Genomic DNA, 27,582 nt, shown 5'->3' with positions numbered 1-27,582 from the left:
GCAAGAATGCTTCACCCAGTAGGACTAAGAAAATCATAAAATAAAATAAAAAGTTTAAGTTTGATGCCTTCTCAGGAGCTAGTAATTATCCAGTCTGTTTTGTTTGTTTGTTAGGTTGGTTGGTTGGTTGGCTGGTTGGTTGGGTTGGATGTTTTTTTTCCCAGACAGTATCTCACTATGTAACGCTGGCTGTCCTGTAGTTCACTATGTAGAATAGAAGAGGCTGGCCTTGAACACACAGAGATCTATCTGCCAATGCCTCCAAGTGCTGGGTTTACAGGTGTGTGTCACTACACTGCCCACCTTTACCCAGTCTCAAAAGAAAAGCAATACTGTGGCAGATAGCAGGGTTCAGGATTTGGTTACCAACATTCCTATCTAGAGCACAGGCCATTAAACCCTAGGATCCTAAGGTTAATTTTATTTACATCTGTGAGACTATTTAAAGCCCATGGGTTTTTTTTCCCATTTTAATTTTAGGTTTTTGCTAGATTTTCTGGTGAGAGCACTGTTTTAAAAAGCTGTATCTAGGGCCTGTTGATGGTGGTCATCCCTTTAATCACAGCATTCTGGGAGTCAGAGGCAGGCAGATCTCTGTTCTAGGGCAGCCTGGTCTACAAAGCAATTCCAGAACAGCCAGGGCTACACAGAGAAACCCTATCTCAAAACAAAACAAAACAAAACAAAAGCTATATATGGCATATACAAAATTCTCAAAATATAAATTTAAAAGATTCAATTTTAAAGCTGTATATATGAATATCTCTTGGACATATTTAAGGACAAAATTTATAGAAAATTATAGATAGATTTGTGCTGTGTGTCTCTGTGTCTCTCTGTCTGTCTGTCATGAGTAGACTAAAAATTACTAAACTGTTTACTTGAAGGGGGAAGGATAGATTAGAAAGATATCAACATTAATTCTGTATGTATGTATTTAGTAGTTAGTTAGTTAGTTTGGTTATTTAAGACAGGGTTTCTCTGTGTAGTCCTGGCTGTCCCGGAACTCACTCGGTGACCAGGCTGGCTTCAAACTAAGAAATCCACCTGCCTCTGCCTCCCAAGTGCTGAGATTAAAGGCGTGCGCCACCACTGCCCAGCTAATTCTGTATTTTGTAGTGTTTCACATAACTGGAAAAGTATAATTATATCAAAGAGAAAAGCAGGTGACATTAACATTGAGCAATAACTACTTCGGGTAACAAAAAAAAAAGGTATTACTAAAGGTATTGAAGCTACATAGTAGGATACATTCACCTTATGGGCGAAAAGAATTGTATAACGTCTCTAATGTGAATTCAGTATTATTTAAAAGAAAATACTTCTTTTCTTGTGTCTAAGTGTCTGCCTGAATGTATGCCATTTAAGATTTTGGTGCATTTAGGAGCCAGAAGAGGTTGTCAGATCCCCTGGAACTAGAATTATAGACCTTTGTGAGTTGCCATATTGCTGCTAAGAACTCAATCCATGTTCTATACAAGATTAGCATTAATATGCAATTGTGCTGTTGCCTACAGGACATTTAATCACTCAAGTTGTCAACTGTGAGCAGTGATTCTGATCATTGGTGATTAACTTTTATGTTAAAACCCAAAGGACTTCTTTTTTTTTTTTTTTAAGATTTATTTTATTTATGAGTACACTATAGCTCTCTTCAGACACACCAGAAGAGGGCATCAGAGCCCATTACAGATGGTTGTGAACCATCATGTGGTTGCTGGGAATTGAACTCAGGACCTTTGGAAGAGCAATCAGTGCTCTTAACTGCTGATCTATCTCTCCAGACCCCAAAAGACTTCTAATGACTCATGATGTATTAATTAAAAGTCAGTCAAGTAGACCATGTGGGCCTCCCAAGTTGATAGAGTTTTAGCATACAAAGAGAAAAATGCAGGGAACTCGAGAGATAGCTCAGCACTTAGGAGCACTGTCTGATCTTGCAGAGTACTTTGACTTGATTCCCAGCACCTACACATTCCACAACCATCTGCAACTTTAGTTCCAGGAGACTCTGTGAGCTCTTCTGACCTCCTCAGGAATTACACACATGAGATAACCAGATAATCATACAGGCAAAACACCCATACATATAGAATCATTTTTTAAAAGGTTTATTATTAAGAAATTGGAAAAGGAACCTTAATGACATCAAGTTTCTACAGTACATACAGAAAAATCTAGCAACAAAAATGGTCGAAACAAAGAATGACAATGTAAAGTTGTTTACAAGACACTTATGATTCCCTTAATAGAAACAAGACAGGAGAACTGTTGTTAATTACAGAAGAATTAGAATTCTGACTTGAACAGAACCTTAAGCAAGAAGACAATTTTTAGACAATTTGGGAAACTGGGAAATGGAATAATTATGCCTGGATATAATTAGCACTAGAAGATATTCAACAATTGTTGCAATTATGTAAAACAATGACATTGTTTATGTCTTGCTTTTCTTTTTTACAATTACTTTAATGGATACACACAAACAAAAAGCATATATATTAATGATACACTGTATAACACCTTGCTCAATATACAGTGGGTATATTAATCTTTAAGTCCAATTAAACATATCTCCTCATTTACCACTTCTTCATGGTAATAACTTCCAAAAGCCTTCTAGGTTTTAAAAATTATTTTGTTACATATTTACTTATTTATGATGTATGTGTTCATGCCACAGCTTTTATTTGGAAGTCAAAGGGCAGCTTACATGAGTCAGAAATCTTCTTCTACCATATAAACCCCAGGAAGTGCTGAGCCATCATGCCAGCACTTCTAGCTTTGTTAAATGCTTGGTACATTGTTACCTATAATCACTTCTACAGCTGACATATCTCACTCTGTCTAACTGTCACTGGGCCACTAATCATTCTTTTTCCATTGGTTTCTTCATCTTCCAGTCCCAATCTCCCAGGCCTCTGATAATGACCATTCTACTCTCAAATTATGAGATCAATATTTTTTTAGGTTCTATTATTGAGCTCATGATATCCTGATCTTTCTGAGACTGGCTGGTTTCCCCTAATGTTGTCTCCATTCACATGTCTGGAAATCAAGAAATTCCTTTTTATTCATGGTTGAATACTATTCTGCTGTGTGCATGCACTTTTTCTTATTTTATTATTTCTACATCATCAGATAGAATGTTACTATTCCTTGGAAGGCACACATGCCCATACACACACACACACACACACACACACACACTGGCTGGGTCTGATCACCTGTTTCATCAATTTCACATGTGTACATGCATACTTACATAATACACATATACCTACATATGTATGTATGTATGTATGTATGTATGTATGTATGTATGTATATACATATAGACAGACAGGTATATATGTACTTGATGGATGGAGCAGAGCCCCAATAGCCATACTTTATTGCTTCTCTTGGCCTTTTTATACTTAGACAAAAGCTCTTTATAAAATTACCTCACAGATAACATGTTACACAAAAGAGAGTTATAGAAGGATGTCAATAGTAAGTTTAAAGCAATGTTTGATTCTATAAGTTCATTATAAGTTCAAAGCAACAGTTTCCCATGGCCTTGCTATATCATGGTGCATACCTGTGACTTCATCCTTGGACCTGACCTAGAATGAGTGTTTTCCTAGATCACAAATCTGTCCCAAGAATATTTCTCTTCTTAGTGTAATTTATAAAAGTTCATTGTTTTTCTTATTATACAGCCTTTGCTTACTATTCTACGTGGAGTGGACACATTCTATTCTTGTTTCTAACTTTATTACATTTTTCTGGCAAAACAACTAAAACCATCTCCTTAAACTTTCTTTGTAAAATTATTTGAATGAAATCAGGAATGCTATAAAGTCATTAATTCATCTGAACAGCACTAATTCATGCAAGTTCATCTTCATGTTGATTCGAAGGAACTTAGCCCAATAGGGTGGGCTGAAGCCCAGGAATCATAAGGTTATGTAATAGTGACAGAAAAGGCATAACAGCAATGAGAAGCAATCCTAGGACAAAGTTTTTGGGACCGTGCCTCTCCAGAGTGCACCCATCACAGCCATATTTGCTTGCCATAGACTTTCCCAGATAGCTTCTGTCAAGAATGCTCCTAAAGTCTCATATATTTAAAGGAGTCACCAGGGAGTGTAACTATTTGAAAAGGAGGATTAGGATGTATGACTTTGTTGAAGGAAGTGTGTCACTGGGGGTGGAAAGGGTGGGAATGGAGGTTTCAAAAAAACACATACCGGGCCAGTATTTCTCTCTGTCTGTTGCCTGTATATTAGGATGAAGCTCTCAGCTACAGCTCAGGTCCCACCATACTCCCATCATGATGACAACAGACTGATCCTCTGAAACTGTGAAGCAAAGCCCTAACTAAATGCTTTCTTTCACAAGAGTTGCCTTGTTCGTGGTGTCTCTTCACACCAGTAGAACAGTGACTAAGACACCCCTTATGGCTTCCTCAGTCTGCTTTCTTATAAAACCAGGACCATCAGCCCAGGGCTGCCCAGCATACAATGAGCTGGGCCCTCCCACATCAATCTCTAATTAAGAAAATGTTGAAGACCTCTCTGCCCCACACTGGGGGCCAGAAATTTTGAGAACTGCACTGCCCCATGTTGGGCGCCAAAAAATGTTGCGGCCCAAGCTGCTCCACGTTTGGGAGCCAAAAATGTTGTGGACTGCTCTGTCAATGTTGAACCCACACTGCCAAAAGCCTTGGGGGCTAAACTGTTAGAGCCCACACTGCCTCAAACTGCCTCAGTCTGCCGCTCGGGGGTTGAGCAAGAGAGAGAGTGAGGATGGACGTGAGGAATGGAAACCAGACAGAGTGTGATTCAATCCCGTTTATTCTTCAGTCTCTCTTCTTCTCTCCAAGTCCCAAGTCTTGAGATCCTAGTCCCCGGTTCCTAGTCTCTAGTGCCTCCAAGTTCCAAGTTACTTCTTCCAAGTGCTAAGTGCCTAATACCTAATTGCCTGTCTCGAGTCTCAAGTGCCTACTACTTAATAATAATTTCTTCTGAGTTCTCTAGTCCAAGTGTCTTCTTCCTCAATGCCTAATTCCTACTCCAAGTTGTACTCTAAGTTGTACTCTCTAACCTAATTCCTAGTTCCAAGTTGTACTGAACTCTTCTGTCTGCCTCTTGCCTTTTATATATCTCACTTCTAAGCCACACCTCTAAGTCACGCCTTTAAGTCATGCCCTTAGGCCTTGTCTCTAAATCTGATCTCTAAGTCACGCCCTTAAGTCTCAGCTCTAAATCACAGCTTTAAGTCTCACACACCCAAGGGAAGATCCTGGGTATCTAAAACAAGATGTTATCAGAGTGTGCTCTGCTGTTGTAGGCTATTGTAATCAAATCTCTTATCAGGGTATATGGCTCAAGATGGCTGCAAGGATGATATCTGCCTTCTGTCGGCTCCCCACAAGAAAATGCCCTATAGGCTTGCCTATAGCCCGATCTTACGGAAGCATTTTATTAGCTAAGATTCCCTCCTCTAGATGACAAATTGAGTCAAATTGACATAAAACCAGCTAGCACACCACCTAAGCCCACTGCCTGCCAAGACTACAACACACTGGGGAGGAACCAGTACCTACACTGCTCTGGGTAGACTTGTGATCCAAAACCAGAACTAGAGCGAAGACTACAGTGGCTTTAACCAATACAGAAGTCAATAGGCTGGGTGGCTTTTCTTCCTCTGGCACCATAGCAAAGAAATGCCCTATCTACATGAAGGCTTAAAGATGAGACCACAAGGATCTATCCAGTATAAGGTTTACCCAGACTGGTACTATGTCTCAAGGAAAAAGATTTTTGTTTACTACCATGTCCCACACTCAGAAAATAGAGTCTATATGCTTTGCTTGATGTTGGTGAAGACAGTTTCAACTTAGCAATTTTTAGGATTCTGAGATGGGTTACACCTGAGTCTCAGCCCAAGGATGCGCAGTATCAGAAACATGATAAAGCCCATTATGTAGCTGTCAGTGATATAAGCCCAAGTGCTTATGTGAGCCAACAGGTGCAGGACCCTGTCTGATACCTAGGGAAGTCCAGAGCCTTGGCTCGGCAGTGGCTGTCCTACCAGGTGTCAGAAGATGGTAGAAATAGTTCCTCCCTAAGCTCACAGCTTCAGAGAACTTCTCAGTCTCTGGAGGATACTTGTGCCCAGGTTCATTTCAAGGCTGGAAATATAGAAGGGAAAAACTCCAATTGGCCCTGCTGTCACTAAAATCTCCCAGGGGGAGATGTAAATAATGTCTACTCCTTCTCTTCAGGACCCAACAACAAACTGAGACACAATTCTGCTAATGTCCACACTGAAGAACCAATGAGTTGACTGGGCTTCCTTACAGAGCATAAGTGAGGGGGGTTACTAACAAGAGTGTGGGTATTCCTCCACTAGCCCCTCAACAGGATGCCCTTGAAAAACCTTTACCCAGCAGGGATGAGGGCATCCTCACAGCTCCATAGATAGAGACTATCAATAGGTCTTTACCAGCCTATATACTCCAGGATGAGTTGTTTTTAACAGGAATTAAGGAGCAGACAGACACTCAGATAAGGGTCTCATGACTCTCCCCATTTATCCATGAAGGAAGTATAAACAATCAACAAGCACAGCCAGGGTGGTACAGCTGAACTCCCCAAGATAGCAATTACTTGGCTCAGAGGACAGTCACTCATAACAACCACCAACACATATGTCTATCAAATGCTAAGGCAGTTGAGAAACTCTGTGAGCCCTACCCTGGGTATAAGGCCTCCAGCCTCTCAAGAGTGCTGGGTCTCACTATGGTAGACCTAGCACTACCCTCTGAGACAAAGCCTACTGCACTGCCCTAGCTTGGTGGGGGAGTGGTTGCATTCACTCTCCAGGCTGTCTGCAGGAACTATCTGGGCATTAGGGATTGTGCAGTGTTGCCTAACACTGGCTTGCACTGAGTCAGACCTAGTACTGACTTTCAAGTCTAAGTAAGGCATGAACTGTCTTCTGCCAAAGAGGGTAGTATCTCCCTATATGCTGGGCTGCTTGAGGTTGGGGTGGGGGGGAGGAGACCACTGGGATGGGGGAGTTCACAGCTAATTGTGGCCTTCCTGTTCTCAGTTAGTATTCTGTCTAAACTCCACCTCCACAGTTACCTGGCAACAGCCAGTGTCGAGAGCCCTAGTATGTTATCTTTATGAGCAGGTTGTGATAAGGTTTTAAGGTCCCCGTAGGAAGAGGATCGACAGGTCCTCCTCCACTCAGGAATTGTATACAGGATTGACTGTGAGATGGTCAGTTCCACAAGAGGGGAGAGAGTAAGCCAGAGACAGAGAGGTTTGATATTTAATTGCTCTTTAATAATGCACAGCAAACAATATATTATCACCAATGCTAAAGCTATTGTAACAATGAGGTATTGCCACATTTCCTATGCATTGACTCTATCAATATCAATACAATAAACACAAACAATCAGTTGCTAATTACCAAAGAAATAAGTATAGCAATGAGTACATTATTAATTATGGGTTATACGGCCTGAGTCTTTATGACTGTAGTTTCCAGCAGCTCAGGTCCAGAGAGTGCTTGACCACAAAGTTGGAGGCTGCGGTCTCTCGGCTGTCTCCTTGGTGATTAGGTACAGACTGCTCAGTCTCTCGGCTGTTGCTTTGATGATTCATGCTGCAGAGTGCTTGGTCTCTCGGCTGCAGAGGAGGCCTGAACAGAGGATCACGCTAGCCAGTCATGGCTACCAGTGTGATGGGATCACGCTAGGTCACCATGGCTACCAGTGTGATGAAGTGCTCCGGCCAAGGGCTCCTTTTTATGCTTGAATTAGGTGTGATAACCAGATGTGTCTGGATATCTGTAGGGCTATGACTTCATTACAGCTGGTTATCACACTTATTCAAAACAAATTATTTTAATGTATAAATATTTTGATTCATAAGGTTTTCAAAACAACTTTTGATTATCAAAACAACTTCTGGTTATCACAGCACTTTAAAACAACTTCACTTCAAACTTGTTTTCTTTCCTATTACAAATATATAGTCAGTCCTGTTAAGGGCCTGCTCCTTATAGCCAGGTATGCTCCTCCCCACAGTTATCTGGCAATAGCCAGGTCTTAATCTCTTACTCTCTTGCCTCTAGCTTCTCTGTCCTCGCCCCTCCCCCTCCTCTTCCTCTCTCTCCATGTGGTCATGGCCGGCCTCTACTTCTCTTCTTCCGTTTCCTTCTATCTTCTTCCCCTCACCTTCCCCTATCTCCTGAATAAACCCCCCCTTGGAACCGTGTGGTCTGGAGTGGTCTGTTCTGAGCTGTGCAGACATCTAACACTAACGTCTAACAGTGCTTCTTTTGTTTTGTTATACTAAAAGCTGGTTCCATGCTCTCTGACCTGGCTTCCCCAGCACTTGTGAAAGGTACTTTGTAGTTTGAAGGATGTTTGACTTGGTTTGTCTGTGGAGAGACCATGCCTAGATATCTTACTCAGCAGCCACCATGTTCCACCCTGCCATTGCATTTACGTTCTCTAAAGACATCTTTTCATGTCAGAGACACACACTTAAGGACTTTAAAAGTAAAACCTATGGTTGATCTTCTAATAATCTGACACAAAGAACAGAAGAGAGATAAACTAACAAGACGGCCACTGGGACATTGACTGTGACATTCTCTGACTTTCCTGTGATGCTTCTGTAGAGTGAAAAATTATAAAGGCCATTTTATGAAATATGTGTAGATTTTTCGCCTTAGACCTGAGCAGGAAAAGTGCAGATTCCAGAACTCGGAACTGAAAATAAGATTTCAGGCCTTCACATTCTGGTGAAGGACATTGCCCCTGAATCAGAGGACACTTGCTGGATTACATTCCTCAAGCCTCAGGCAGCAGGCCCACCTGTGTGGGGGGCGGGGGGGGGGCGAAGCAGGAAGACGCATTCCTGACCATAAAAAATACAAGCCATCTAGGTGGGACTGTGACCGGAGGAAGTGAGAAATATTTTGTAATGATAGTATAGGGGACGGTGACTTGGTAAAACCACATTTTTGAGAAGAATGATTGTACTGAGTAATTTCCATGGCTATTAACCTTTAAGGGTGGGTTTCTCTGAAATGTACCACTATTTTTATGTTTTGTATCCTTGACAACCCCTCACCCCTTCCCACTACCCTGGTTTGTGGTTTTTCCCTTTAAAACCTTCCTCAGACTGGCTGGCAGGGGTCGGACCTTACTCCTGCGTGAGTACGTGGTCAGACCGCTGGCTGCCAGCTCTTTCCCTAATAAACCTCTGCTGATTGCATCCAGGTATGGTTTCTTGTGATTTTTTGGGTGGTCGTGATTTCCTGAGACTTGAGGAAGGGTCTCCCGAGTTTGGAGGTCTTCACTTCAACTCTGCCGTCTGCCATCAGGAAACATTTTTAAGTATGCTTCTCTTGTAATTAGTAGGCCCATATGGAGCTGTTCTTTCCTGAGGAATGGTCATTGAGTCTGTAGGGTTAGAGTCCTCCTCACAGAGGTTGAGTCTCTCATTGGGAGCTTTACAGTTAGTCTTTCTGTCTGTGGTTATGAGAGCAATTTCAGCTTTTTAAGAGTATCTTTTTTGTGTGCCCTTCCCCCCAGGCCCAAGCAGGCCTGTGAGTCTTTTACCACAATACACCAAGCAACAGTAGGACCTGAGATGCATTGCATTGCCAGCCTTTTCGTCCTACAGTCTGCTACCTAGCTAAGAAGAATGGACTGCCTGCTGAGCTAGCCTTGACACCTTCCGGACTGCTAACTCCTTGCCCAACCCCTGGGCTGAAGCAAGAAGAGACTCTGGTGGGTGGGACTTCCCCTTTATATGTGAAAGCAAAATATTAAACTTTGGGCCTTGATCAGAATACTTTGTCTTGGCCCCACATTTCTCTAGCTCTCCATTCCCGTTCATTCCCAGGCTTCCTCTCAGGTGAACCGGGTTTCCCGTAGCTGCTGGTGGCTACATTTTTGCCCTTCCCAGTTCCCTATGTCAACTCTTCTAGATGACAAGACATATTTACATTTTGTAAACAGACAGATAATAGGCAGCCCCGCTGGCTGTGCAGAACTTAATAGTAAGACTGTAAACTCCTGCAAAGCAACCTTAAACAGTGTGAGAAATTGTAATGGTTCATGACCTTTAAATTTTTGTGAAATCATTAAATGCCTCCTTGCTGGCCATTATAGCTAGACAGAAAATTATAGGAATGAAAATTGCTTTTAAAAAAAGATAATATTAGTATGCTGATTTGAAATGTCAAACACACAGTGTTTCATTCTTCAATGTTACTTTTACTGTTTTTCTCTGAGTGTGAAGGAATGAATTAATCTGCATCTAGCCTAACGTGAGCTCTCTAGTTAAGGAACCCAGAGTATCTAGAGATTCACATTTTTATATCTAAGCTTAAATATTTTCCTCAGTGTTGTTGCAAAGTCAAATCTCATAGTTATTTTTTTTTTCCAACTTATACAGTATGTATTCTATACCTTAGCAAATTACCATGCTCCTTTCGAGGTCCGAATCAGCTACCATCATTTTATTCTTTGCACTTTAATATCAAACAGCAAATCCATTTCCCAGTAAAGCTTTAGATTTGAGTTGTTGATGCCTCTTAGAATTCTCCCCAGTAGTTTAAAGCTTCTCGAGGACTTCTATAAACCTTGGCGCAACCTGATCTTACATCTTCTATGATGCTTATACTAGCCATGAAGTTTACTCTCTTTCCTCATCAGTGTTTCTCAAACGTGTTAGTACATGTACAGCAGTTTTTTTCAATCAAAATATCACTGAAAGCAAACTTGCTCTAGAGAGAAAAGATAGAAATGGAGCACCCAGAATCCTATCTCCTGCACCTCACTCTTAATTGTTGTGGATAGCCCTGGTGCTGTGGGTATTTTGATCCTAATTCAGCTTCCCAACTAGGGGCTGCCTGGGACAAGTAGTGAATCACTGTACTCAGAACTTCATGTGACCCTTCTGATGAATAAAAAAACCAATCACTGGGTGAGTAGGTAGGACTTCTGTGTTGGACAGAGGGACATAGGAAAGAAGTGTGGGCTGGAGAACAGGAACATATAGATATCGGAGACCCCATATCAGTTGGCAGATCCACTTAGATCTGCTACTGGAGGATTTAACTTAGAATGGCTTATAATTAAGATGTTAGTTTTTACACCCAACAATTGAGTTACCATTGATTCTGAACTAAGTTTGTATGGTGTTTTCCTTCACACAGTAGCTAAACTGGGTTCCAGAGAGAAAGGTACTGCAGCAAAGCATGGGGTTGCAAGAAGTGCACCCCAAAAGGCCTTGGGAACTTGGATGCATGGGTTGGTGTGGTAGTGACCTGCCAGTGGGAACTTAGTGAGCTGGGTGGTGAGATTTCAAAGCTCTGAGTCAGAGAGTCTCCATGAGATGAGAACAAGGCCTGTCAGTGCCTTGCCGGCAATAGTGTGTATTGCATTTTGTAATATTTCATGTAACACTTAATCCCTGAGGTGTCTCCAAATATCTCCAAGAACATAGCTTGCAGATATCTGCACTCTTTAGTAGACCAAAGCTCTGTGGTTGATAAAGTGTTCTTAATCTATACACTATAATGTACATCAATCCCTATCAGATGCATGGGGTCTAGCCCTTGTACTAGAGCCTCCAGGTAATCCCAGACTTGGCAGAATCATCACAGCCCTCTACATCTGTTTCTCTGTTGCAAAACACTGAGGTCCCTAGGCTGATCCATAACCTATCCTGTGTTCCCGAGGTTCAGAACCCACTTTGAATATGATTTCAATTGCAATTTTCAATATCTGTCTTAGTTAGGGTTTTATCACCATGAAAAGACAGCAGGACCAAGGCAAGTCTTATTAAAAGAAAACTGGTTGGCTTACAGTTTCAGGTTTAGTTTATTATCATCATGGTAAGAAACATGGCAGCATCCAGGCAGGTAGGCATGGTGCTGGAGAAGGAGCTGTGTTCTACATCTTGATCAAAGGCAGCAAAAGGGGACTGTGTGTCACACTGGGTGTAGCTTCAACATAGCAGACCTCAAAGCCAGCCCCAAAAGTGATGCACTCCCTCCAACAAAGCCACATCTATTCCAACAAGGTCACATCTCCTATGAGCCAAAGCATTCAAATACTTGAGTCTCTAGAGGCCATACTTATTCAAACCACCACACTCCACTCCCTGGCTCCCAAAGACTTGTAGCCATAATACAAAATGCATTTAATCCAACTTCAAAAGTCCTCATAGTCTTTAACAGTCTCAAACTTGTTTAAAAGTCCAATGTTCAAAGTCTCTTTTGAGATTCATGTAATCTCTTAACTATAATCCTCTGTAAAGTCAAATAAAAAAACAGCTCACATTCTTCCAATATATAATGGCACAGGACATACATTACCATTCCAAAATGTAGAGAAGGAAGCATAGTGAGGAAATTCTGGACCAAAGCAAGACAGAAAACCAGCTAGGCAAACTCCAAATTCAGTATCTCTAGGTCTGATGCCAAAACGATCTTAAAATCTTAACTCCTTTCATTTTTTTGTTGACTACAACACACTTCTTTCTCTTGGGATGATTCTCCTCCCAGTTAGCATTTTTTTTCTCTTTGGGTATCTAGCATCTCTAACATATTGGGGTCTCCAAGGCAATCTAGGTTTCACCTTCAGTTTCACACAATGCCCTCTCTGGGCTTTCATGCAGGGATACCCCTGACATATACCTCGACTCAGGTGCTTTCCTTAGTCACAAATTCCATAATCCCTTTCTTCTATCCCTGACTCTAAAACCAGAACCACGTGGCTGAAGCTGCCAAGTTCTGCTGTTTGCTGCGTCTGGAACAAACATGACCACCTCATTCAATTACATTTTCATCAGCTTTCTGTTTTCAATGGTTTCCTTCACTGCCTAAGCTTGGCTATACTGAAACTTGCTCTATAGACCAGGCTGACCTTGAACTCAGACATCTGCCTATCTCTGTCTCCTACATGCTGGGATAAAAGCTGTGTACTGTCAAGCCTGGACCTAAACCATTCTTTAATTCCTTTTCACAAGATGGAAGCTTAGCTGGGTGGGATCTTGCCCTGAGGTCATTATTCCCTTAATTCCATATAATATCTTTAATCTATTTATCTATTTGAACACAGGATTTAGCTCCATTCTACTTCCTGGTGCCCCTTTGATCCTTGCACCACACATTTTATATGTTGCATTCTTCGATTAGCTTGCTCCTTTTCAACAAAACACTCTTCATAAGAGTTAACCTTAGTTACCACATGACAGAGTCTATACTAGGCTATTTTGAGGTGTCCTTTGTTAATGCAATTAATGCAAAACTCTCCACTTTAGCCCCAGGCAAAATTTTGGACAAGTACAAAAGGCAGCCAAATTCTTTGCCAAAATATAAGAAGTCTTAAGGCCACATATTAACATTCTTCTCCTCTGGTACCTCTTGAGCCAGGTCGCCACAATTCACCCTTAGTACCACTGTCTTCCATGTTACTACTAGAATGGCTCATTAACTGTCGCTTAAAGAATCCCACTGCTTTCTTAGCACGAAGCTCCAAACTCCACATTCCTCCAAACAAAAGCACGGTCACCTCTATCACAGCAATGCCCCAGTCCCTGGTACCAACTTCTGTTTTACTTAGGGTTTTATCATTGTGAATAGATGCCATGACCAAGACAACTCTTAGGCATAAAACATTCAGTCAGGGCTGGCTTACAGTTTCACAGGTTTTGTCCATTGTCATTATGATGGAAAGCATGGAAGCACCAGGCAGACATTGTGCTAGAGAAGAAGGTAAGAGCTCTACGGAGCCATAACTACTCAACGCACCATAATGTCCAGCTTTTCTGAGGGTCCTCAAGGTTTGCTTGGACTTACACAGGCCACATTCCTGTCGTCATCAAGTGTCATACACTGTCCTAATCATATCTAATTTTTTGTTGATATTTCTCTCTCCGTCTGCTTTTGCCAACTCCCTGCTCCACACACACTGTTCTAAAATTCTCCATCTTTTGTATTTACTCCCTTGTTTTCCTTAAAGGATCAAAATCTTCTGCCAGAGGCTCCACCTTTCAGGAACAAGCAGGTCTGACCTCAAGTGCAATCTCATTAACCTTGGTCATATCTTTACAAGCTTGTCTCCCTTTGTCCTCAGCCATCGTGGCAATCAGCAGACAATCGAGGGTAGAAACAAAAGGAAGTAACTAGGAAAAAAGAAAGCACCCTGTTTTAACGGTTTTCTAAAGCTTTTGTTTTATTTTTGAGAGAGGATCTTGCCAAGTACCCCAAGTTGGCCTCCATCTCTCCAACTTCCTGCATCAGCCACCTGAGTGCTGGGATTACAGGATGTGCTATTAAACCTAGCTTTTATAATGTTATTGCTGTGCATAAGAAGAAGAAAAAAAGCAAACAGTTAGAAATAGAAAGTGGGAGTGGGAAGCCTGATGGCTCCTTAGAAATATGGTGTGATTGGCTGTGTGGTATTCTCTCACTTTCTTCTGTGGCCTTAATTCAAAAAAAGATTTTGACCTCATAACCCCCCTCAATAAAACCTAAACTCTATTTGGGCATTTCCATCAGAACTTAAGGTGTGTTGGAGAATGCTTGATTAATTACCAATTGATCATCCAGTCCAAAAAGTTCGTCCAAGTAAGTTTCAGAAAGTCTTCGAACTCTTGGCTTCAGTGATGGATGGATGCACATGTCCCTTTAATAAAATCACAAAGCAAGATGAAGATGGATCAATGAATATCCCTTTAATGAAATCACAAAGGAAGGTCAAGATTAATTCCATTTTAAAGTAATTCTTTAAGGAGTCATTGATTCTCTGGAGAGTTGGGAGTGCAGAGTGAAAAATTATAAAGATCATTTTATGAAATATATATAGGCTTTTTCTTTACCCTAAACCTGAGCAAGAGAATGCAGGTTCCAGAAGGCGGAGCTGAATGTAAGATTTCAGGCCCTCAAGCCTCAGGGAAAAGAATCCACCTGTGGGTGGGGAAGGCCCAAAGCAGAAAGACACATTCCTGACCACAAAAAAGATGCAAGTCATCTAGGTGGGGCTATGGCTGGAGCATGTGAGAAATAGTTAACCTGAAATAGTTGGTAATGACAGGGTAGGGCACAGTGACATGGTAAAACCACATTTTTGAGAAGAATGGGTGTACGGAGTGATTTTTATGACTATAAATTATTCAGAGTGGGTTCCTCTGGAATGTTTCGTTATTCTTATGTTATGTATCCTTGGCAACCCCTCACCCACTCCTCACTCCCCTGGTTTGTGGTTTTCCTCTTTAAAAGACCCCTTAGCCCACCACTCTAGGTCAAACTCTGCTCGAGAAGGCTCGTGGTTTGACCTTGGCCGGCCAACTTCCCTAATAAAGCCTCTGCTGATTGCATCCAGGTACAGTGTCTTGGAGTTTGTGGGTGGCCTCGACTTCCCAAAACTTGAGTAAGGGTCTCCCCAGTTTGGGGGTCTTCAGGAGGAGAGGTGGTGAATTTCCCCTGAGGAGGAGGATCAGAATCACCTCACCAAGGATTTACACCAAGGATGTGTGCTACCCTTGAAACCAACAAATGGGAGCTCACTGTGTTTCTCCCACTGACAATCAGTGGGCATAATGTTTACATTAAATCTTGGGGACCTAATAGCCTATAGAGAGATTTCTTAACAAGCCCCAGATTTGAAACACTCATTGGAAAGATGATACTAACTTATCATGATACTAAACAAAGGTCTTCACCTCCAAAATATTTCCCTACCATACCTCAAAACAATACTTACCAAAGAAGGTTTTCCAGACCACTTTTAATGATACTTAGTATCATGCGCTCTAAATATTTCAGTGGGTCCTCAGGACATGTCACAAGTAAACCACATAACAGCGCCTGTTAAAGAGACGAATATGAAGATGGAGTCAGTGCCTTTGCATCCACACATGTATGTGTGTGTGTGTGTGTGTATGTATGTATGTATGTATTTATATATGTTTTCACTCATGTATCTCTTCCTATTTACTGTGTTGGCATGCTGCTATAGTCAAGTCAAAATTCAGGACATTTTGCCTTTGTCTAAAAACTCCTACAGATGACACAATAGAAATTGCTACACAGTTTTTGTATTATGTAAGAAATTTTTTATACAAATCTGAAGATAATTACAATGCTCAGACCCAAGGTTTCTACCCTTTTGTTTCTACCCTCCATTGTCTGCTGATGGCTGAGGACAAAGGGAGACAAGCTTGTAAAGATATGACCAAGGTTAATGAGATTGCACTTGAGGCCAGACCTGCTTGTTCCTGAAAGGTGGAGCCTCTGGCAGCAGATTTTGATCCTTTAAAGAACGTAGAGCTGGGCAGTGGTGAGTGCACATCTTCAATCCCAGTACTTGAGAGTCAAAAGCAGGCAGAGCTATGTGAGTTTGAGGCCAACCTGGTCTCAAACTGTTTTCAGAACAGTCTATAAGAGTCTAGGACAGCCAGAGCTACACAGAGAAACCCTGTCTCAAAACAAACAAACAAACAAAAACAAAAAAACAAAAACAAAAATCAATAAACAAAAAACACAAAAGAAAAGAAAAAAACATTTTTAAGTAAAAAAAAATTCCTCAAGGCAAAACATAAAATGACTGATAAAATCCATAGTCAAAATCTACTGTTGGAGAGAAGTATGGTCTTCACCCCTCAACAAGGAAACTTCTCTTTGCAACAGATATAGACCACTACAGAAAACCACAACCATTCAATCTACAGAGATGTAGAGCCCAGTCCCAGTGGATACAGCTACAGACCACTCCTGTACCTAAGGGGGCATTGCAGAAGAGGAGCAGGAAGAGGCTAAGAGCCAGAGGGTCGGGGTTTGCTATGAGAGTGTGTCTTCTAATAACATCAGAAGCTACACCCATACAATCTCACCAATGTGACTGTCCAATCATGAGCTGAACAAGGGCTGTACCAAATGGACATACATCATTCCTTCCTTCGCAACACCCCTCCCCCACCACTTAGTGTACAGCCAGTTAGGAACCTACCAGTAGGATCCTGATCCCTCGCTACTGCCTGCTGGAAATAAGATGATAATATATTCCAGAAACTACTGAAAACAGTTTTTAATGTACAATGCATGGAAGACCAAAAAGAAGCTACCCAGTAGCATCTCTTAATAGCACCTTATTATCTTCTTTTTCTGTGGCAGGAACATGTGCCCTGCCCACACTCCAGAGACAGAGGAAGGGTATGGAGCAGGACAGAGTTCTCATAAGAAAGAGCACTGGGCTAGAGAGGTGGTTAGCAGTTAAGGGGACTTCCACTGCTCTGTAGAGGATCCAGGTTTGGTTCTGAGCCCTCACAGCAGCTTAGGGCTGTTGGCATCTCTAGTTCCAGGGAATATAGCCCACTTTTATGGCCTTGGTGGGCACCAGGCATGTATGAAGTGCGCATACATACATTCAGGTAAAACACCCATACACACACACACACACAATTTTTAAACGAAAATAGGCTGTAACAACCTCTTAGATTCCTGGTTCAGCCCCTTTCCAGCCTCTCTCAGGAGAAGCTCAGCTACTTGAAGGCTAAATATGGTTGCATAAGACACCCTTGGTTCTCCCACAGCTGCAAGCTAGATTTTAAAAGGTGGTTATTACCGAAAAGGCATCAATGGACCTAATAATAGCGTCAGATCCTTCTGCTACATCAGCTCCCTGAATGGCTCTGCTGAAAAGCCCATCTGTCTCTGGTGCTTTGCTGTGTGGGTCTACAGAGCCCACGGGTTTCTACATTCCCTACTCTACAGCCTTCATATTCCTCTCCCTCCTTCATATTCTGGTGTTTAGAGGACATTTACTCCGGAAGTATTTGGATGGCAACCTGCTTTCTCAGGATGCTACCTAGGGCTTTATATTTTTAGCAAGCTCGTTAAGAAATTTCCATGCACACAGCAGTCTTGGAGTTAGTGACTTACTGGAGATAAGCTTTATAGGAATTAAGACATTTGGGGGATGGGGTTACAAGTGTGGTAGCATATACCTGTCCCATGCACTGGACTGGTAGAGGCAGATAGATCTCTGTGAGTTTAAGACCAACCTGGTCTACAGGGCTGTTGCAGAGAGAAACCTGGAGAGAGAGAAAGAGAGAGAGAGAGAGGGAGAGAGAGAGAGAGAGAGAAAGGAAAGAAGGAAGGAAGAAAGAAGTAAGTTAGGGGTTGGAATATTGCTGGACCCTGAGATCTGAACAGGGAAGACGTGCTCCCACAGAAACACTCACAGACAAGGGGTTCGATGCAAAAGCAAGAGGTTTATTGATCCAGCACACTGGGGTTACATACACACACACACACACACAAACACACACAGAGAGAGGCTAGAGGAACCCTGAGCTACAGCTAAGAAAAGTTTTTATACAGTTTTCACAGGGTTTACAAGGGCAATCTTACAGTCACCTCTTAGACAATGCTTACCTCAAACGCCACTCCCATGCCCAGTTTCTTGGCAACATTATCTTATGACAATGAGTATTAGCTAAGTCTATCTTAACTTAGCTCCTGTTTACCCAGGTTTATTGTGCCAAGGGCCCAACTTCCTGATGACCTTTTAACTCTCTTATCTTGGGCCCTTCTCCTTGAATGTGTGTGTAAGTCTTTGAAATGTGCTTCTCCCTGAACGTGTCTCTGGAGAAGTTAATTTTTAAGTTTAGGCTGAGACCTGAGATTCCTTCAATATCAGAAAGTGCATGTTGCCTTGTATTTCCACGCTCTCCAGATCAAAAAGCTGCTTTCTCAAAAAGCTATCCTGCAGAAGCCTAGGTAAATTGAGAAGATGAGTCTCCAAAATGACAACACAGGTAGATGGAGTTAGCAATGATGGAAAGTTTACTTTTAGCAAAGAAATACCATTGTTTATCTGATCCTAATGGACAAAATGATACAGCACGTAGCTGTACACATTAATGAGTGGACTGCACACAGCCAACGAGACAGCGTGAGCAGGGAATAAACAAGTATTTTCTGTTGGCTGGTTTTGAAGTGCTGAGGATGGAATCCAGGGCCTTGGAGATGCTAAGCAAGTACCCAGAGCTAACTCGTTAATAGTTACTTTCTGCTCAAAGTAAAGGGAAAACATCCCAGCAGACAAAAGCCCCCCTCCCCCCCCCCCCCCCGTACATAAAAGATCTTTGGTCTTGATGCCTTAAGTGGAATAAGAAAGGTTTGTACATCACAGGACCCTCATGAGGATTCAATGCATTAACATCTGCAAACCGCTTTGAATTGTGCCCAGAGCAGAATGAACAGTCAGATAACACAGCAAGTGATCACAGGAGTCCTTGCCTATCCAGCTGCTGTCCTCTACTAAAGGAAGAGGCCAAAGCAAAGAAACTCAGATGTTCCCTTGAACCACTGAAAGTGCAGTGTGATAATACCAGTGACTGATTATATACCAAGCTAAACCCAAGAAGTTAGAAGGGAAAAACATATTTAGGTATAAAATGGCAAGAAAAAGAGAATGCCCTTGAACTGTAGTTCAGATATAACCAACAAAGTGATTAACTGGATAGTATAGCTTGGGGTGCAGGTGGCAGGATAGGAGCAGAGACAGACAGACAGACTTGTGGGAATACAACATGTTTATTATGTCAGATACCCAGGTAGTATGGTAAATATGTTAACGGCTTCAATAGTAATATAAAAACTGCTCTAGGACTGTGGAGATAAAAGCAATTATTGAATGTTTGTGTGGCCCTTTAGAGAAACTTCCGAGTGGCAAGAAGAGAGCTTATAGATGGGAAAGCAGGAAAAGCAAGCCAAGCAGCCTGCCCCCTCAAAGTGACCTGTAGCCACAATGGAGACAGGAAGCAGTAGACAAGGTTGCTCTGTGAAGACTAAGCAATTTTCCTCCAGCCTCAGTAGATTTTTGCCTCAGTTCATTTTTGGCTGCAATAATAAAGTAACACAGGCTGGGTAATTCACAGTTTCTTATGGCTTATGACCTAGAGGCTGGGAGATCAAGAGGGCGGTGCCAGCACTTATGGAGGACTGTCCTGCTGCAGCTGGAGAGGACTGGGAAAGCTGAATTTTATGGCTGATGGCCCATGACCACACCTGCTATGAGAAGTCCCTCTACTGCTTCAGTGGGAGCTGACATTCTAACACATGAGCCTTGTTGGGACACATTCAGACCAGAATCATTCGTGATGAAACCCTGTCCTTGAGCTCCTTGCTCATACCATGTACCCACACAGAAGTATGCACATGTGTATCTTTCTACAGAGCCAGATATGGGGAGAGCTCATAATATCTATTTGGAAGTGTTTTGTTCTTTTAAACAGACAAGAGAATGTGTCTCTGAAGCAGACAATAGAACAAATAGCACAGATGTCTTAGATGTTTGCACCCTTAGAAAAGAGGAGGTTGCTTTACTCAGAAAAAGTGCCCTGCAAGAATCACAGTTCTAGAGAAATCTAAACACTGTTCAAAGTTTGTCCTATCCCTTCCCCAAACCCCATGAAACAAGCCAAAGATTGTGGGGAGCCAACAGAAGGCGGCTATCATCCTTGCAGCCATCTTGAGCCATCTACCCTGACAAGAGACTTGTTTACAATAGCCTACAACAGCTGAGCACACTCTGATAACATCTTGTTTTAGATACCCAGGATCTTCCCTTGGGTGTGTGAGACTTAAAAGTGTGTGACTTAAGGGCGTGACTTAGAGATCAGATTTAGAGACAAGACCTAAGGGCATGATTAAAGGCGTGACTTGAAGGCGTGGCTTAGAAGTGAGAGGCAGACAGAAGAGATTATTATTAGGTATTAGGCACTTAGCAATTGGAGAAAGAAGCTTGGAACTTGGAGGCACTAGGGACTAGGATCTAGGGACTAGGAACTCAAGACTTGGAACTTGGACTAGGAACTAGGGACTTGAAGAGAAGAGAGACTGAAGAATAAATGGGATTGAATCACACTCTGTCTGGTCTCCATTCTTAGTGTCCGTCCTCACTCTCTCTCTTGCTGAACCCCGACCCTCGGACCGGAGCAGCTTGGGGCAGTGCAGGCTCTAACAGTTTAGCCCCTAAGGCTTTTGGCAGCGCGGGTTCAAACATTGATAGAGTGGTCTAAAACATTTTGACCCCCATGTCGGGGAGCTCAGGCCGCAACAAAGGATAGCTCGCCCACCTCTAAGGTGGAGATGAAGCTAGCACAGCATTGCTTTCTGGCATGCTTTACTTTATAGTTCAATAATGAACATTTGAAAGTAAATCAGATATGTTCTGTCAACATTTAAACAGATGGTACCACTGTTCAACTTTAGTGGCTTTATAAATCGAACTGTCTTGAGCTTATTAAGGGAATCCAACTGGCTTGGTCATGTAGAAGCTATCTTGGGGAGTAGAAAACACCCCTTGAGACCAGCACTGGAGAGGGAAGTATCTATTTGAGCCAAAGTCTGACTGTGTTATCCAGGCTGGTCTGGATAACCAGACCAAGCAACCCTCCTGTCTCCCAAGTTGTTGGGACTACAGGAACACAGCTGTACTCCAGCTCAGACTGGATGGTTTACATCACATATGAGAAGCAGCAGCCACTGGGATGTGAGAGAAAGACAACCATTTGAATGCCTGACAGACTATGTCACCAATAGAGAAATAGATTATTGTATGTGGCTAATCCCTAGAGAAAGTAACTCCTGGAGAAATAATGAATTGGCAGCGTTTCCTATCTTTAGCATTGATTCCCCTTAGAACTACATCTGGGAACTGGCTGGCTGGGCTGCAAAATTTTGTCCTCTACACCCAAGAAGCCATAAACTTTACCCAAAGGTCCAGCAAAATAAGCTAGTAAAGCAGCCCTCGTCTCCCAAATCTGCAAACTGTCCCTTGCTACATACAATTTCCTGGTTCTTGTAACTGGAGAATGTTTCTACTGAGGCAGGCTTTCCTGTGTTCCCCAGGCTGGTCCCCTGGGCTCAGGCAACTCCCTTTTCTTTTTTAATTAATTTATTTTCTCATATATTACATCTCAATCAAAGTTGTTCCCTCTCCCTCTGCCCCGCCATCTCCTCCATGCCCTCACCCCACCCCACCCCCATCTCTTCTCTTTCCCTTCAGAGAATGTCAGCCTCCCAAGGATATCAACCAAACATGGCATATCAAGTTGCATAGGACACCACAAGAAAACCCACAGAATCAAACAAACTGGACTCATAGGGGCTCACTGAGACTGAACCAACAATCAGGGAGCCCCCATGGGTCTAACCTAGGCCCTCAACATGTGTGTTATAGTGTGTTATAGTTGTGTAGCTTAGTGGTTTTGTGGGACTCCTAACAGAAGGGCCAGGGGCTGTTTCTGATGTTTTTGCCTGCTTTGGGGACCCTTGTCCTCCTACTGGGTTGCTTCATCCTGCCTTAATATGAGGGAAGGTACCTAACTGTATTGCAATTTCCTTTCTTAATCTCTCATGTATCTTGAAAGAAAGTGCAAATCACTGTGCCTCTCTTTTACACCTGTGACAGGTATCTGCCCTTAAAACAAATAACCAATAATAGAATCTATGTGGCTTATAAACAAATGCATTTTTTCCAGTACAAATTGACAACTGAATCTTAAATGGAATAGAAGCCATAAAAATTTCATATGCATATATATACATATATAGATAATATTCAAGTGGCTTTACAGTCATGATTTGTAACTGAAGCTCGCCCTCTGCTGGGAAGAGCCAGCTTGCAGACTCCTCTCATTTTCCTAGATATTAACCTAAATCAACCAAGTGTAGTCTCCTACTCTGATACAATTGCTAGGTTTATTTGTTTAATAATTTTGTAGTCACTGGAGTTATACACACAGCTCATCTTTGATCTCTCTGGAGCAGGGATGTGTGTTAGCAGGTTCTACCCAGTTCTACCAAGCAGAGAGTTAGAGAAATACATATATACATCTAATTTTTTGATATACCCAAATCCTACCAACTGAGCATCATTGCATGGCTCCTACTTTAATAATTTGTTTAAAAATGTAAGTGCCTTTCAGAAATACCTCCAAGGGACAGATAGTGAGATACTTGTACAGTGTGCACAGTGTCTGCATTCTGAGAGAAAAAAAATGACTATACTGAATCAGAAGAAAACAACAGTACTCATGTTTTCTCCAATTGCTTGTGGGTACAGCCCCTAGGTGTTGCCATTATGTATTTTTTTGAATTTGGACTTTCTAAAAAATATAGTTCCTGAACCAGAAAATACAAAGCAAACATCTGTTGCCCAATTTTCTAAGTATCCAAAATTTACTTCACTTGTTTAAAATATATAACAAACACTTAAAAATATCTAACTTTCAATTGAGGAGATAGCTCATTGGGTAAAGCACTTATCTCACAAAGTTGGGGACCCGAGTCTAGATCCCCAGAACCCACGTAAAGGCAGGTTCAACAGCATACACCTATAATCTCAGTAGGCCTGGGATGGGGGAGTAGAGACAGGAGACTCCTTGAAACTCAAGGACCAACAGCTCTGGCATCAAAGAACAAAGAGACCCTCACACACATGAACACATACATCCAAAAAATATTTTACAATACTTAGTTCCAAGATCTGTTTAAAGGAATACTACTACTTTTCATGTTCATGTCTTTTGTGTAGCCAGCATACTTAGATAGCAAGAACATCTCATTAGAGTCTAGTGATGGGAAAGGCTAGTTCACTGTGAACACAATCACATGAACTGAGAAAGAGACAGAGAAAGATTATTTCCTGAAAGAATAATATTACTTTTTATTTTTATGCTTTTAACATTTATTTATTTGTCTATTGACTGGTTTGTTTATTTACTGTGTGTGGATGTGTGGAGGTGAGAGAACAGCTTTCAGAGACTAAGAAACCCAGTGTTGATCTCTAGCCTCCACATGGGTGTATGCATCCTATCTAGTGCAAATACACGTAAGACATTGAAGAGTAGTCAAATTCCATGGGAGGAAGAATCTTCTTCAGTGAACTGACAAAGCCCAGCCCTCATTCCCAGCTCTGGGTCTAGAAAGAAGACTGGGCTGGGTCCAAGTAGGGAATACTTTACCACTAGTAGAAAGAAAACCAGCCAGCTTCGTGGCCATTTGCTCAATAACAAGTATGTTTGGGTCTAGGGTGCTCATGAAGGAAGCTGGGAGCCAGCTGGCACAACTCTAAGAGATATTTACAGGAAAAAGGGAGGAATCCTGCAGCATAGTGTCAACCCAGCTGCATCCGCCTAGATCGAGGTCAGCTCTTCCCTCCAGGGCGAGGAAAGGGGGGCTTCCTCTGCTGCAGAATGCATTGTGAATGTCTACTGCTCTCCTTTACTCAATAGCCAACAAAACAAATCACTCAATATGTAGAGGTGAGGAAATCTGATAATCACCGGAAGAAAAGAAACAACAGACAACAGACCCCAAAAGGATCCAGACAGTGATGGAACCTGTGTTTCTTCTTGTTTTGCGTTAGACAGGCTCTCTTACTAAATGTCTTGAACTCAACATGTGGCCCAGCCTGGCCTCAAAGCAAGCCTCTTGTCCTAGCTTCCAGAGTCCTGGGATTATAGACATGTGTCACCACCTTTCCAGATAGTGATTTCTACAAAACAATCATTAACATGATAGATAGATTATAGCAGAATCAATGAGAAAATATCTTCATAATTTTTTTTAAAAAGGAATGCACTAAAAGGACAGATGGGCATTCCAGAACTGAAAAATCATTGTGTACAGTTAAGATTACACTTAATGTATTCACCAGATGAGATGAGATGCAACAAAAAGCAAAATTAGTAAAGTTATCAATCTACTAAATCAGTTAATGGAAAATATCCAAAATAGCATCCAGGAGACAAAAAAGAGTTAACAGGACAAAACTAAAACAAAGGACAAGGGTAAAATTTTATTATATTCATGAATTCCTACAAGAGAAAAGAATTGGGTAAAAATAACAATAGATTTAAACAACTGGTTCCAAAACTAATGAAAATTAAATATCAATCAGCAGGTTCAATAAGCTTAGTAGATCAGGCAAGTGTTGTTGTTATTTTGGTTTGGTGTTGAGGTTTTGTTTTGTCTGTTTTTTGGTTCTGTTTTTTATTTTTGAGTCTTACCATTCCTATGCCTAAGCCTCAACCTCAGTTTCCCTGGCAAGTAAAACTACACCTACCACTGGCATGGGTAGGCTTTTGGTTTGGGTTTTTCCTTAATCAGAATGTACACAGGTTTGTAGAGAAACAACATTGTGGATGAGCAACTAGGTTTACTTAGAACACACAGGCAGTATTCAGAAGAGATCAAACACGCATAGATGTCTGTAATAAAATATTCTGTGCTACACATACAAAAGCAGATTGCTTTTGCAAGAGCAAAAGTCTTGGAGATTTCAATCAGATGGACATGTAAATGCAGAGAGACCTGGCAGAATGGAAGTCACCTTAATGGTCTCTGAGGGAAAATGATTGAGTGTGCCCAAGACCTCTCTTGCACCTGCTGTTACTGTGTGAGCAGAGGTGACTGAAGGGCTCCTCTGGATGAAATCATGGGCAAAACCCTCCTAAAAGGAAGAGCTGTGCCAGTTACCCTTGAAGTTGAATGGTGCTCTTCTCTCTCCCCTAGAACTCCCTCATTCTCCCCATTATGGCATGTGGTCGGAATTCCCACTGCATCACCACACAACACACACCAACTACTTACAGACAAATGGGAGTCATCAGCCAGTTTCCAGATCCCTACCCTCTGGATTATGAAACCTAGTTTTCAGTACCATAGCGTCCTCATGAGGCAGAGCAGAATGAGGGGATTATGGTGACTGGAGACAGAGGGTAGAGGAGGAAACCCTGTTCCTTCACTGCTCTAAAAGGACTTACATCTACTGATACAGACCTAATGGACAGTAACAAAACTGTACTCACTCGGGGCTAGTTACTGTACTGTACTCGGGGCTAGTTAGTACTGTACTGTACCTCAATCAAGGATGTCAAGGCCAGTAATTAGGCTGTCCCAACATAAGGCCAAAATGACACATAACCTTGAATTCCTGGCCTCCCCACTCCCAGAACTAAATCAAGCTGTTCATAAATCCACTATACAACTTTAGTTACTGAGAGAAAAAGGAACTTCAATTTTTAATCTAACCTTGCTACAAACTATTCTCTTTGGGAGATGTTAGTAAAAGGGGACTGTTAATTCTGCCTGGGACTAGATGTCCCAAGTTGGGGTGGTACCCAAGCAGGGCTTCCCCTTCTCCTCTGATAAGGGGAAGAGGTGATGGGGGAGGGATTTGTAAGGATGGGACTGGGAAGAGAGGAGGGGAATGTCCTACGATCCAGATGTAAAGTGAATAAATAAATTAATAAAGAAAAAGAAAAGGGGTAGTGGTTTCTTGGCAACATTTAGAAATGTAACCTTGAGAGCCATAAGGAAAAAAAATACACCTATGTCTGCACTGTAAAGACACTTAAGTTCGACTCTCTCTTCAGAAGCCCACAATTGTCTGATCAGGAGTGTTCTACTCTCTCTATTGGAGCACCTTTGTTTCTCCGTTTAATGAAACCAGCTTTGCTTCATAACAGCTGGCCCCCCGAAATTCATTTCTTTGTTGAAACCAAGACCTCAGGTTTTGCCTGGGTCTCTAAAAAGGTGTATTGTGAAGCTGTGTCCAGAGGCAGGTGACTTCTTCCCTCCTGGTAACAGCGAGATGAGGCAGTGCCTAGCCCAGAACCCCTGAAGTATTTTGTCTTCAAGTGGCTCTCCACTCACTTCTTGCTCAAGACGCTCTTCATAACAGAGCTTAGGAGTTGACACTTGGGGTTTCCAACCCGGGCCCTGTGTTCTTCCCCCTGGAGATTGTCACTTTCCCCCTCCTCTTTGTCACCTTCACCCCTGATTTAGCCACCGTCACCCCTCGGCCTTCTCTAAACCTAACCCTCTTTCTCTAGTTACCCTAAATTGACTTCAGCCTCCCCCATCCTGCTGCTTCCTAGCTCCAGCTCCAGGAATCTCCTTGCCTCTCCAGGTCTCTTCCCGCGCCCTCTGTGTGTTAGAGGCTATGTGGCTCCAGTACCTCACATATTTGAGGAATGTACTTGTCCCTGAAGTAGTTCCTTAACCTGGGGGTGGCACTGCGTAGTGAAGCCATGGTCAGAAGCAGAACTGAGAAACTGCGTTTTGTAGGTTACTGCTGTCCACGCTGCGGAAAAGGAACGCGTCGGAGTGTTACCCGGCAACCACGGAGAAGGAGCCAACAGTCTCAGCCAATCGGGAGACAGAAGGAAGAACCTCTCGGGAGGGGCGGGGCAGAGTGGGGAGGAGCAGAGCAGAGCTGGAGTGGGCGGGGCAAAACAGGACTGGCCGGGGCGGGGTAAAATGGGAGGGCGGGGCATAGTTGTGCTGGAGCGTGTTGGGGCGGAGCTAGGGGCAGGACTCACGTGGGGCGATCCAGGTCTTGGTCCGGGAAAAAGTTGCAAGCACCAGGGGCATCCCGCTTGCCTGGTGAAAGGCGCCACAGCGCGCAGCGTGGGAGGGCTTCCGATTTTAGCAGGGCGGCTTCCGGAAGGCGGAGCTCCAACCCCATTTCCT

At 42.4% G+C, this 27,582-nt stretch overlaps 1 protein-coding gene across 1 annotated transcript in view; it reads right to left on the bottom strand.

The window, feature by feature from the left end:
- Nucleotides 1-27,541, bottom strand: part of Fbxl13 (F-box and leucine rich repeat protein 13) — a 175,371-nt gene extending 147,830 nt beyond the window's left edge. Inside the window, exons 1-4 of the mRNA XM_034501419.2 lie at nucleotides 27,432-27,541; nucleotides 27,068-27,193; nucleotides 15,797-15,900; nucleotides 14,629-14,719 (exon numbers count right to left, since the gene is read on the bottom strand). Of these exons, the coding sequence (XP_034357310.1) occupies nucleotides 14,629-14,719; nucleotides 15,797-15,900; nucleotides 27,068-27,142 (270 nt within the window). The 5' untranslated portion in view covers nucleotides 27,143-27,193; nucleotides 27,432-27,541. The remainder of the gene's footprint in view (nucleotides 1-14,628; nucleotides 14,720-15,796; nucleotides 15,901-27,067; nucleotides 27,194-27,431) is intronic.
- Between the last annotated feature and the right edge of the window lie 41 nt (nucleotides 27,542-27,582).

Source organism: Arvicanthis niloticus, chromosome 4 (assembly GCF_011762505.2).
Source record: "Arvicanthis niloticus isolate mArvNil1 chromosome 4, mArvNil1.pat.X, whole genome shotgun sequence".
NCBI lineage: Eukaryota > Metazoa > Chordata > Mammalia > Rodentia > Muridae > Arvicanthis > Arvicanthis niloticus.
The sequence above is the reverse complement of the archived record's forward strand: the minus strand, read 5'-3'. Positions and strand labels throughout refer to the sequence as shown.